General features: G+C 39.3%; 1 protein-coding gene across 18 annotated transcripts in view; it reads right to left on the reverse strand.

Annotated features, from left to right (window-relative positions):
• Positions 1-13,946, reverse strand: part of MCF2L (MCF.2 cell line derived transforming sequence like) — a 148,315-nt gene that overhangs the window by 26,812 nt on the left and 107,557 nt on the right. For 15 of the 18 annotated variants that reach the window (NM_001397798.1, XM_015277843.4, XM_040699285.2 and 12 more), the window contains 4 exons: positions 10,813-10,903; positions 1,946-2,065; positions 1,195-1,311; positions 537-686 (listed from right to left, as the gene is read on the reverse strand). In NM_001397798.1, the coding sequence (NP_001384727.1) occupies positions 537-686; positions 1,195-1,311; positions 1,946-2,065; positions 10,813-10,903 (478 nt within the window). Of the gene's footprint in view, positions 1-536; positions 687-1,194; positions 1,312-1,945; positions 2,066-5,285; positions 10,595-10,812; positions 10,904-11,136; positions 11,679-13,946 lie in introns of those variants that run through there. The other 3 variants (NM_001397800.1, XM_046941160.1, XM_040699299.2) reach the window with 3 other exon arrangements.

Consider the following 13,946-nt stretch of genomic DNA (forward strand, 5'->3'; position numbering starts at 1 on the left):
TGTTGACAATAATGATGCTAGATGCTATATGTCTGTTTATGGGTCTTAAGTCCCTATTACATTGGGCTGAACTTTTGTGATAATCTTCTAGCATGTCTGTGTGCTACAGTTAGCTCACAAACTTAAAATGTGTAGTTTTGAAACCCCTAAACATTATTCATTTAAGCTGATTTGAAAGAACGTTTGTCCATTCTTGAAGAGGTCATACCTTTTTCAATGCATGCAAATACAATAAAATTTATTACTATAAACAAAACTAAAAATTAAACTCATAACTTCATAAGGGTATTTGTTTCCACACCAATAATGATGTATCTGCACATAAGTATACTTGGCTCTAAGAACTGTCCTTATTGAAAACAATAAGAGAATTCTTAACTTCAAACCAAGAAAAACAATTTCAGTGAAATTTCAGTGCAATAATTTCATTATCATCACCTATTAACCAAATACCCTCCAGGCTTGTTATTAGCAATGTTAGCTATAAATTACAAACACTCAAATTAGAAGACAGCTTATTTACAAAATGTACGTACCTTCATTTTGTCCTTCTTTTCCGTATGTATTGCAAGAAGGGAGCTGGTTGACTGCACATCATTTGGTAGTTCTGTTTCAGCCAGTTCAGTCCCAAAGGACTGAAGAATCTGAGCTGTTTGCTTAACCTTTTGGGCAAAACCTTCTATAGCCTTTTGGAATAAAAACCATTAAAGATGTTGCATGCTCATCATATGCATATGTACAAACAGACACATACACACAAAATATAAGTCACAAAACAAACTCGAGCAGATGAATTACATGATTAAAAAATGGTCAAAGCATAATTTTGTAAGCAACAGATACCATCACCATTAATTCCTTAATTGTATGTTTTTCCTAGGCTTGTATCAGGTATATCTTCCTCATATTTTTAAAATCTGGAGCTATTTTACAACTTGAGCTTTTTCTTTCTCGTAGCAAAAACAACATACCCCAACACAACAATACACTGTAGTTCCTTTGCTCCAAGCATTCAGAAAACCACTCCCAAGTTATTACTCATATTATTTCTCTGAGATGACTAAGTACCATTGGGAACATCTTCTCACTCAGAGCAAGTCAACTTGCATCACTTGGAATACGTTTTATAAATGACAGGGTATAAAACAGAAAAGCTCATGAAACTGAAAAGTTAAAACAACCACCAAGACTTACAGTGCGAAGGGATAGCCATCTGTTATGGCAGTAATCCAGGGTGCCACCAAGATCCTCTGTTAATTGTGTTTTATCAATGTAACCCTGCAGTTCTGATACTGAGCCCAGCATTATGATCTGCAGAAGTAAAGAAAAAGAGAACATGATCAGTGGTGAAAAGTCCCTTTTTAAGGATTCTAAGCTATATCTTTCAGCTTTTATTAGAGAAGCTCATTTTCATATAGAAGCAAGTGATAGAACTATTTCCAAAAAGAAATGAGAAAACAAACAAAAAAAGCTTAACACTTGATGATATAAACTTAAATAACTGCAAATGAGCATGAGCACTGGGCTCCAAAGCACACATTAGAAATAGCTTCTGAATCATACAACGTAAATAACTCCATCGGATTTTACTCATTTTTAAATCTTGATGAACTATACACGGGTATTTACTAAGAGCAACATCTCATTCATTTCTTTTGGTGCCCTGGGTCTGTGGGAGAGAACAGAAGTATCTTCATAGATTAGGGATGTATGGATCAGTTCTAAGAAATAATAAAGATTGCAGGGAATATATCTTAACTAGCTCCAACCCTGGCAATTTACATCTGACAGACATAAAATAACTCATACCACCATCTATTTGTATTTATTTGGATATCTTTAGCTTGCATAGTTTCAAAACTTATTTTAAAATATAAACATCATTGGCTAGACTAAGTACTTCAACAGATCCCTGATAACAAAGTAGAAACAGAAGATTACTTACAGGTACTTTCATTTTAAACTCATCTCTGTTGAACTTGAAAGCAATGTCTGAGAGAGCTCGATGAATAAGTCCTGTTGGGCGCAGAACGAGGACGAGTTGCAAGTTCCCTGGGAAAGATGCCTGCAAAACAAGTTTAATCTGTTATTTTCTGGTGCTTCGAAGGAGAAGCCTCTGTTAAACCACAAACCAACTCTATCAAAGTTCTCCACAATGGGGTGACCAATTATAAACCTAACAAGGCGTGCACAGAGAGCTCCATTCAAAGAGACCTTTATGCATCTTGGGAACAGGAATCTATTCTCCTGGAATCACATTTTTCAGGGCTGGCTCGTAGCGTTTGTATCTTCAGTTAAGATGACATCATAGCCAAGGAGGCTAATGAACAAAGATAGCTTAGTACTTTTTCAACAATACTTCCAATGGTTACCTTATCTTTTCTCTAATAGAAGGTGCCAAGAGAAACCTCTGCTATTATCTGACTATGTAACAACCAGTTTCTTGTTTATATGTACTACCTTGTTGGTTGCCTACACAAACTATCACCACCAAGACTGAATTTCTCAGGCGGTAGCTTAGAAGAGGTAAGCATGAATTTTGCAGACAAAAATAAAACAAAAATGATCCTCAGCTGTGCTTTTCCTCATTATCTTTCAACTTACAGTCTGATAGATTCTCCCCAGTTCTAAAAGCGGCATGGGGAAAACAGAAGACAAGAGAAGGAAAGCAGGCCTGTTGAACTAAATTACAAGACAAGCAAACAAACCCTCTGCTGTGCCAGAAGTTCACATACTTGCATTTAGCCATTCTTGAAATGACACAAATCTTCTTTCATATTCAGTATTTCCACTGCATGGAGGCACTAAAGCTCTCTGAAGAGAAGTTCATTACAGCGATTAAGTATGCAATATATTTTCTTTTATTATGTTGTTGGAAACTGTGGCACATCTCTAAGCTGAGGTTAAAAAAAAGACAAAATAGAAGAAAGCACTAACCAAATCCAAACGCTGACTGAACAAGCTGTTGTCCTATGTTCTCTTTCTATGCCTATGAAGCTCTCGGTATCTGGATGGCCGGAGATGGGTTCCATAGTCATTTTTAAGGTTCCAGGGTATTCCAAGCATTTAACAGCAGACATGACAAACTTTTAAACACAAAAGCACTTAAAAACTTTCACTGAAGATTTCATGGATGCATTGTGGCTCCCCATATACTCCAAGAACTCAAATTAACTGAGGAATCCGTAAAGATTTAAACTTTACAATCTGCCTCCACTCGGACAATGTCCAAATCTTCTAGGAAGCCCAGTGATTCAGCCCCAGTGGAGTCTCTTAGAGGGCTGCGAACAGAATCCCAGCGATTCTGATTGCCCACACAAGTTCTCCATCCCTGCACCATAAACAATCTTTCTGTGCATATTGAAAGTAGTACACCCTGTGGACTTACTAACCCACAGTTATCAAACAGAGGACAGACCTTAAACGCAAGATTCCTGCCTGTAATCAGACAAAGAATAAATAAATAAAAAAAGAGACCATTTTTCGAAGTTATAAGAAAGGCAACTTCAGATTTAAGAGAGTGATTTAACTCACGCTAAGAAACACTTGCATGAACGGACAAAGTATTTTTTTTTTTTTATTAAATGCCTGAATAATATTTGTACAACGATAATTACATAGTCTATTAATTTAAACTCGCATCAATTTATTTTGTGCCTGTAACAGCAGCGTGCAGACTCCTACTGACCTGTTAATTTTCACCTCCAACTACTCCCTCCCAGAAGAAATGTATTCACTGGCAATACCAACATCAGAATAAGTTCCAAGAAGAAATAACACATTTTTCAAAAATTCATGTGAGATATGCATCCCTATACGTGAAATCCAGATGCAATGTCTTTGGCATGCCTGTTGGCTACCCCATTTAGCCTTGCACAGAATATAGGGAAGCACTAGTTTGGTTTTCTTTGAGTTCAGTAGATACAATAGAAACATAAAGAGGGTGTGAAACGGTGAAACACTAAAGATCCTGAACAGCAAAAGTAAGCTTTTAGTTATATGGGTGAGTAACAGATTTCCTTATTCTATCTTTAAATTCTCAGTTTCACACTTTGTGACTGTAGTTCAGACTTTGATGTCATGATTTTAGGGAAAATACTTCAACTATCCCTGGAGAAAATGCTAGTTGACAGATTCAAAGCAAGAGTAAGTTTTTCTAAACTGTGCATTACCTTTTATGAGATAGGAGTTTAATCACACTGCTAAATCAAGCAGGTTCTCCTGCTCAGGCAAACAGATAAAGAATACACACTACAACTGCTCTCTACTTCATTGTGTCTACCCAGAAACAATGCTGCTCAAGTCACTACAGTTGTGCACCGTGGAGATAATTCCTGTTCAAAACTTGCAGAGAGTTTCCTCTATCTTTCATCTGAAATTCTTGGTTATTCTAACTTTGTCCACAATGCTGTTCTTACCTCCCCTAGTCTGTCTCCTGTGCTTCCAACTGGGTCACTTGTTCCCCCCCCCAAAACACAGAGCAGCCTTAAATGTTAACAACTTTGCTGATCATGGCCAGGGGTTAAATTCATAAACCATCTTATGTGAAACAAAAGAAAAAGAAAGAATTGAAACAATGCTGGGCCAGTAACATTTAACTGAGTTTATATCTTCACTGCCTAAATATTACTGTTTCTTAACTGTCTTTATTTTTCCCCCTAAAGCTCTGGTGACTTGCAGAGACAATGATATGATGTAAGAGGCATCCTCAGAGGCATCCTTCGAACTTCATTAACCAGTCAACTTCAGCCTGAACAGCAGAGAGCAAAAAACTCCATTCCAGTCCAGCAGTATGTTTGCTTGAAGCCTTGTATCCTATGCTAACATAGTGAACAATGACTTCTCAATAAGGCTGTGGCAAGTGTTATACACGGCAATAAATGTTCATGCGTGTTTAGTAGTGTCATAAAATAAAGTGCCTTCCAGGCTTGTTTTAATGAAGTAACTGAACATCACTGTGACACCAAAAAGAGTCTGTGCACTTGAAAATTATTCTTTTTTTTTTTAATCCAAAAGCATCCTTCTTTACTAAATTACTACTTAACTATTCCACCAGTATCTTGTCTCAACCACTGTACTTTTAATCTAATGCCCATGCAAAAAATAGCAGTGAAAGAAAAAAAACCAAAACGTTATACAACGCTCACGCATTTCTGATATCCTCTACTTAAGTCAGGGTAGTCCCTACTCTATTCTAGTTCATATGTTGCTTCATTTCACTTGCAGCACGGGCACTTGTTTGGTGCCTCACAACCCTCATAGGATTAGTTTTTCTGTCTGCTCACCTCTCTTCATGACTTCCACATCCAGTCAGGCAAGTGCTTTTTCCAAAGATTCAGATGAGCAGGAGTCATCAGCTTTGAAATAAAGCTAACCGAATCAGGAATTTATAAACAGAACATCATCCTTAAACAAAACCTTTCCAGTAGAGATGCTTGCTGCCCTATGACTACTCCAAATCTGGAACATGGAAAAAATATTCACTGGCTGAGCAAAACAGGAGCAGCTTCAACAGTGAAATTTAGTTGCATATAGTCTTAACCACCACCTTCCTTGACAGGATATTAAGGACACAGAGGCTGCCTGCAGCACCAATACTGAACCTGTGTTTAAGAAGCTGCTAATACAGGCACTCCCAACTGGGAGCTGCTGAAGTCATTCTGTCATCCTACTTGTGCCAGTCAGGTCAAGCAGCAATCCTGCCCACTCCTGTTTGACCACTGGATGGTCAGATGGCATTTTCAAAGGAAGAATAACATAATTGAATAGTCTATATTACAATAATCATCAAAACAGGGGCAGGCAGTCATTGGGACAGGATGCAGTGTTGCCAAACTCCTCCTTGGGGGAGGCAGGGCAGGAGCAGAGCAGTGGCCTGGGACTATCACCAGGTGTTGGTTGCTATGGCTTTCAGCAGCAAAGACCAGAAGGTGTGCTCTTGGAGAGAACAAACACCACCTTTGTGATTTCACATCTCAGGCCTCCAGCTGTGATGCCCTGGGCTTCTTTAATATACACAGGATTTACAGAGATAGGTACGTATACCTTTTAGACAGAGATGCTGTTCAATCCCACAGAGCAATTCACCCAGCTGCCTTGGTATCCACAAGTGTTTTATACTTTTACATAGCAATGGAAAGCAATGGAAAGGTGCTCTGATAAACAGGTAACCCAGGCCCCTTTCTCTTACCTTCCCCACATAATCAGCCAGATTTCAGAAATCATGTGAGCCGCCAAAGAGCTAATGCCAGACTCAGTTTCAGTCATTCTGTCTTAAGTAGCTGAAACAACACCATTTCTCATTTTATAAAGAGCCTCAGTATAGTCACATTACCAAATCTTGTGGTGGTGTTTTGTCTCCTTCACTTACTAGTACGGTGCGAGCCACAGGATGCTTATTTCCAAAATACCTCTGCATGTAAAGGAGCTAATAAGCAGAATTTGAGGCTGGCTCATAACACCTCTAAATAACCTTTTTTACTTTATTATTTACTAGAATCATTCAAAAACAACAGCTACAAAATTCACGCAAATACTGTTCTAGCTTAATCCTATCATCACATTTTTACTGTGGTTTTAAACCTAAGAAAAAATGCCTTTAATAAGAAAAATAACTGGGGGCTGAAAGGAGAACATTTTTTTCAAGCTTAACACACACAAACCATTAAGCATCGCTATCTTTTACAGCACAGAATGCAAAGAGCTAGCTATAAAACTGGGCTAGCAGGAGCTCCTGTCCATAGCACAAAATAGCATCTTTCATGACCGTAGAGCACTGGTTACAAAATCTATCTTTCTTCCACCATCTACTTGCTGGAAATTCAATCTCTCTCTACAAACAAGGCCAAAGAACTCAAGGTTGGATTACTGTGATTCACTGTTTCTCACCTTGGATGTCAAACCAACGATAAAACTCCAGATGGCAAAAAAATGGGACTGCCTGGCTCCTGCAAGGTTTAGGATGGTCTTAGCACTCCGGTCTCTCCTTTGGCTTCTGGTTTCCTCCTGCCAGCTTAAGGTCTTGGCCCTAACCTTCAAAGCAGTTAATGGACTAGGCCTCTTTTACAGCGAACACTATGCTTTGATTTATGAACAGCTAAGAAAAACACAGCACTCTGAACAATGCAGTCCGAAACAGAAGGCACAGGATGCATTGTTTGCAGGTTTTAAGTTGAAGATAGCAAATCATAATGCAAACTTCCACAGCAGGTTGAATAAAACCCAAGTCCTGTCCCATTTAGACAGGGCTGCAAGCTTTCAGAACTGAATAAAACTCTCTCACTACCTGAGTGACCTCCATACCAACTGCTTCCTCAAGCAGCTGCCCACAGATATGTTATTCCCTAAGGAATAAGAAAGTTTATTTCCTTTGGACTTTCAGTATGAGACTGATGGATGACTATGAGTGAAGCTTTTCATGATGCTGAGTGCAGATTTTGTTTGTCTAGAAGACTGAGCTCACACTTCAACCTTTCCCCTCAGGAAAGGTTGTAGGGCAACAAACAAAGATGCAAACAACGTAACGCCATGGGTTTCTGTTTTAAGAAAGCACATTAGAACTATGCACAGGGTACCATGAGCCAGTATACTTGCAGTGATAAAGGGCAACCTCTTGGGTCACCTGTCCATTGTAACCTTGTTAACTGGAGTACTACCAACAGCAAAACCTGCACGTCTATGCGCATCCTTGCTGTTCTCTCTGTTACATCCCAGGAAAGGAGGAGCCTTCTTTCAGCCCACTACCTTCTGTACGGTTTCAGTTCTGCTGTTGCTGCATGTGCTTTAGCAGCAGTAGTGCTGGGTAAATGCTACAGAAACTGCCATTCCTGTGTGTACAAAAACAGGTTTATCTCATCTTTTACCTCACCTTCATAGTTTCGGCTCTCTATAAAAACCGTAAAGTGTCAGCATGAAATATGGATTCAGCTCTTCATTGCTCACTTTCTGTCACAGGAAATCAATTGTTCTCTAAGAATGAAGTGGGAAAAATCAAGCCTAGAAATTTCTCTTAACAGAAAGATTTTTCACATAAATTCCAGCTTAAAATAAAGATTCTTTTTTCATTAGCTTTGTTTTAGAACATGCTTTCAGCACTTAGTATAAATCAGACATGCAAAGATCCTTGAAAATAGAACAAAACACATTACTGAGAATTTCTGTTTAGCAGCTGTTCACTGCTTACAAATGTATTTCCTACAGTTGTCAGAATATTAGCAATGGGCAGAGATGCTCCAGCCAAGATACTCCTGCTGGGCACTGCTTCAGCCACAACACCCTGTCTGTGCTGGCATCTGATTTCACCAATAAAAAGGTCAATCCCCAAAACATGATCAGAGAAAAAAAGATAGCAGGATAGATATTGCATGACCTAGGACAAATGAGCGAACAACCAAAACTCTCAAGCTCAAAGAAGAAGAAAAAACTAAAAATGAGCTGCTAACAGCAACACTACAACCTGCAGTGCACTTAAGACCTGTCTCCAAGCACTAGCACAGGCTACCCAGTGTAACTGTGGAATCACCATACCTGGAGGTGTTCACGAACCATGTAGATGTGGCACTGAGGGATGTGGTTACTGGGCATGCTGGTGATGGCTTGATGGTTGGACTAGATGATCTTAGAGGTCTTTTCCAATTGTAATAATTCTATGATTCTCCAGGCAAAGGAACCAACCCACACAATCACTGCACTTACACATCTGGTATCACAGGAAATAGATGCCCAAGTTCTGAAAATTGCATTTCTAGGTAAAACTATGCACGCTGGAGGAAAGTTACCATAATTGTTAATATTACGACTATAAGCGACGTCCACAGTTGCCTACTCCAACATGCCTTCATCACATAAATAAAAGAACTGTCATTCTTTAATCACCCACAAATTATGCCGTTCTTGGCTTTCCCTACTGGAATCTGTTCGGTACTGCATCTCAAAAATGCAGAGTGGCAAAAAATAATTTTCAATAGTTTACCATCCCTAAACACGTTTACTTTACAAAAAGTTGAGTTGTAGGCATATGTGGAATATGGCCTAAGCATAGACTGCTGAAGAAGGGGAGAGGTCGTGCAAGACTGGAGTACAGGATGAGAACTGCCCCTAGCTGTGCAGGTCAGATAAGGCTGTAGCTATGCCTCTATCACTCCACTCACCTCCAACTGCCTCCACTTGCCTTATCTATGCCTAACAATGTATGGCTTAGTGCTCATGTCAAGGGCCTGAGATATGACTGGAAGTTGTCGAAGAAGAGAAAGTGCTGCCTGTGGCAAAAATATAGAGACCAAAAAACCATGTGATAATTAACCCAGGAACAATCCCTCATATTTTTGGAAACTGAAATGAGATTGTAAGGGACAAACTGAAGTTTCTCTGCTTTTCTATATGTGTTTTTCATACCCCTGCTTATATTTTAGTTTGCATACTTTGTAACAGTTGACTTCCCCTTGCTTATCAAGGCAAACCACATGTAAAAAGTGTATAAAAATCAGGTTTCTGGAGGACAGCATTTGGAGGTCCCCTCAGCTGACCTGAGATCTCCCCAGCACATGTGCCCCCAACCCCACCTTCACTTCAGATCTTCAGTTTGTGATGGATGCACTGACAAGACAGGTTGTATAACCTTTCCTACCCTAATTTACCTTCCCTGAAAATTTGTATAACCTTACCCAATCTAATTTACTCTTACCTTACCCTAATTTACCTCTCCCCAGAGTACTTATTAGTCATAGGCTAATACATTGTTTGCTTAGAATACCTGTAATTATAGATCATACAGGCAACAGCTTGCTCAGAATATATTTAATAATTTGTTTTGATGCACCTGATCTGTGTCAGTGAACTGTAGTCACTGTCGTCTTGCTAGGTGAAACAAAGCAGGGAATAGGGTGAGACAACATACTATTTCTTATGTTCTCATTCACAAGTAGTTATACAGCAGGAGTATTTTATTACTGTCACATAAATACCTTTCAACTAGCAACAAACAAACATTTGATCAAAGTGGGGCCAAATATCAAGGTGACTTTTACTGGTTTGATTGGACTTACTAATGGAACTAAAATTTTCAGTAATTAAAGAAAATAAAGAAATTAAAGATAAGATTCTTATAGCTTTGTTTTCCAGCAATTACTGGGAAGACTGTAAATACAATTCAAGCCAGGACAACATGAAAATAAAAAAATAAAACCAACACATAGCATGACAAGGACTTGAGCACATGATAAATATGAATCTGTCCTTTCCTACTTGTGTAAAAAAAAAAAGAGTCCTCTAAATGTCACTTCTCTTATTTAAAAAGTCATTATTAAAATGGAGACCAAAATTTACAGTGTGTGGGAATTTATTGGTTAATATTTTTCAGCTTAAAGGCAACTCTTGTTTTTACTTAAGCACCACATGACCAGCTTTTCAACCTGCATTCCTTTGACAAGAGGTAAACAAATTCAGAACCTAATGCTCAGCTATTGCAAAGTAGATCCACAGCTCAGCAAGACACATGGGCTGCCCGTGCAAGGGCTGCTCCCACCTGGGGAAATGTCCGTCGTGCACGTTCACGTGTGCACAGCAAGACTGTGCTCTCCAAATGCCCTCTCAGGCTGATATTATGAGCTGCAAACTGCATTAAAAGCATGTCAAGGGCACATGATGCTCAGCTCCAGTCAGCTGGGACACAAGAACTATATATTTCGTGTGTCATACCATAAGCTAACATTTTGTTGGAAAAAAAAAAAAAAGCTCCTGCAGCTTTTCTGCTTATAAGAGAAAGGTCCAACATGGGAGGCTTTTTTTAAGGAATTAATGTAAAATAGTACTCACTGCTATCCGCAGTATGGAAGCTTTCACAGAAGTCCATTTGTCCTGTCTGCGGTCTATGACAAGAATAAACCCGATTCCAGCATCTCGTAAACTAAGTTTGGAGGAAAAAAAGAGGAAGAAAGAAGGAGAAAGTTCAGTTAAGAACCCAGGTGGAACTTCTCTGCTTCTCTTACTCAAAAAAAGCAGAGGTAAAAGCTAGTTAAAAAACCAAACAAACTGAAAACGAAACACAAAGCAACAACAAAAAGATGCAAACAAATGGCAGCTTGACTCTTTTGTGCAGAATTTTCTTCAAGGTGCTGTAGATGAAGATGCAGTACACACCATTGGAAAGATGCAGCAGTCCCAAATATGTCCCACAGAGCTTCAGACCATATTCAAATCATTAATTGCTCTTTTGCATGGAAGGTAATTTTTACATGTCTTGCACAGAGATTATTTCAGAGGAAAATAACACTCTTTGATTCTCCATTGTTTTGGTGCCGTTATAATCCCTCCTTCATGCTGTTTCCAACATAATTCCAGGATCAAAACAAAGTCATTTTCCTATTGCATCTGCTTTCAACCTTCTGTTTGTATTGCCTTCCTCCTTACTAATATTTGAAACACCTTAAAAATGCAGGTCTTTCTGATCCTTCCCCGACATTCTTCTGTGCATCTGAAATTCTCAAATGCTTCCAGGTTACAAATTTATTCCCAGGTCCGTTCTGACATTCACGAAAGCAAGAAACCCCTATGGCGCCTAAAAACTCAAAGTCATAGATCTGAAAAATGAGATTCGCAGCACTTCCCTGCAATAGAAACATCTGTGAAAAGGAGCACTTAAATCCTGGCATGCGGGTGACCCTTCTTGTTCGCGTGTGCTCAGCTGCATGTGCTACGGAGTACAAATAAAGCAATCTGCTTCTGTTTTGTAATTTCCCATCTAAGCCAATTGTGTAATGCCAGCAGCAGACCTTGCTGGCCAATCGCAATCAAAATGAAGACGACAGGCAAACACAAGGCAGACAGACTCGAATTTGTTATTTTCTTGTATATTTAGGTATTTCTAATCTCTCAGCTGGACTGTTATTCCAGATATTTATTTTACTGCAAGGCCTGCTGTCTGTGCCGTGTGAAGTGCTGGGAAATGGTATGTATTGATTAATCATCATACCTTAAAAAAAATAAGAAAAAGACCTATCAACACAGCAGAATGTTAGGATCCCTGAATTGCTGAATCGCATTGCTGACTCATGAAAATACAGGATCGTGTTGATAGCATAATAATAAAAGGATTCCAAGGAAAATGTAAATTACAAGTGACTGGATGCAGCACCTTAAGCTAATCTTCAAAATGACAAATTTAAACACGACTTGCAGTCTACTCCCTCTCCTTTATGAGTTGTACATTTCTCTAATTCACAGACTAAATACTTAGGGGAAGCATAAATAATCAGAAAAAAGCAGCACTAACACTTGCTTTCTTTCAAAAGCAGCTGATAAGTCATTTTAACACAGGAAAGTTTTAGATACCACCTTCCACAGCTCACATTCAGTGCACGTTACTTAACTCTTGCCTCTGGGTTAGTATAACACTGGTAAACAACATCTGAGTGGTTGTCCTCTAAGCCTGAATAACACTTGCAGACAAATGGGGCTTTATGTTAGGAATATGCTTACCACCACGGTATATTTCCATGATTTAGCAGAGCTTACCTTCTTCCTTTCCTTTCTTTATTTGAAGGGCAAGAGGAAATAAATCTAGACTAGTTTTTAACATCTTCTTGTATCCCATTAAAACTTCCCACCATGTTACTGTTTAGTCACTGAGCAAAATAAAATGTTAAGAGCAACCACATCCCACAATAACCAGTCGACACAACGTACGCCTTGGGTCACACAACCCAACATGGATGGAGTCCAAAAGTGGCTACAACCCCCATAGCAGTTCATGGGGGTTTTGATGTTTTATGACCCTGGAAGAATTATTTGCAATATCAGTACAAGTCATCATAAGTCCTGACATTTCTGCATACTTCCTCAGTGCAAAGTGGAGCTTCAGATCGCACAGAATATCCAAATGCAACATCTACATCGTATTTCCAGAACCTACCAACAATCGTGTACAACAGGAACAACATTAAAGCCTCTGAAAGAACAGATTTTCAGGGCACAGGGAAGGACAAACTCAGCTGGGAACCTGGAGAAGGTCTAGATGAGAGCTCCACACAGATGTGCTCATCACCTGCCTCAGTGTCAGGCATTAGGCAGTCTAATACCAAAGACAAGTTGTACTAAAAGGGAAGAGCTGACAAAGGAGAACATCACAAAGATAGCCTCAAAGGTGTCCTTAGTCAGCTTTCTTTGAAATAGAACAAGAGTTCCTTCCAGGCTAAGAAATAAGTGCTAGCATTCCCACTGCTGGCTAGAAGAGACCCAGTGGCAAAGTCCTGAGCATCTGACTTCAAGCTATTACCACGCTTACCAGGCTGCTTAAAAAATGTAAATGCTCTGTTCTGAATCTTCACTGAGTTTTGTTATGTCACTCAAAAATACATCATCTGTCAACTCCTTAACAGGTGGGTCAGATCTTGGTTTATGTTGTCAAGTCATACAGATGATAGAAGAGAGGAGAGCGTAGAGAAAAAAAGTGAAAGGTAAAGGAGAATTTCAACTTGGTACTAGAAATTAGCAGAAAGGTAGCAATCCCTTTTGCACATTCAACTCTTCCTAAGTGAATGATTATTAATTCAGATGCTCTTGAGGAAAGAGACTTTTAAACGGTCACTGTGGGAAAAGATTTGTTATTGCGACGACAGTGCCTCACTGCAAAGGGTTGGCTATTGAACCTACAACCCAGTTCCAGCAAGCGGTAAGCAGGAAGCAACAAACCAAACTGAGACGTTGTGTACAACAAAGCTGAGAACATTATCAAGACACAAAGTCACGTACACAAGGACAAGTAAACACTGGAAACAGGTCTGCTTGCCAGCCCAGCCTTGCTTAACTTCCCTCTCTTTCCTATCACCCACACTTACATACATCTTGTATCTGACAAGACAACTTGCAAGACCACCCTTGCCAGCCCCTTTTAGTGCTTTGAATGAATGGTGCTTTGCTGACAAGCATGTTTTCAATCTTTCATTGCCTTC

Source organism: Gallus gallus, chromosome 1, assembly GCF_016699485.2.
Source record: "Gallus gallus isolate bGalGal1 chromosome 1, bGalGal1.mat.broiler.GRCg7b, whole genome shotgun sequence".
In the NCBI taxonomy this organism is placed as follows: domain Eukaryota; kingdom Metazoa; phylum Chordata; class Aves; order Galliformes; family Phasianidae; genus Gallus; species Gallus gallus.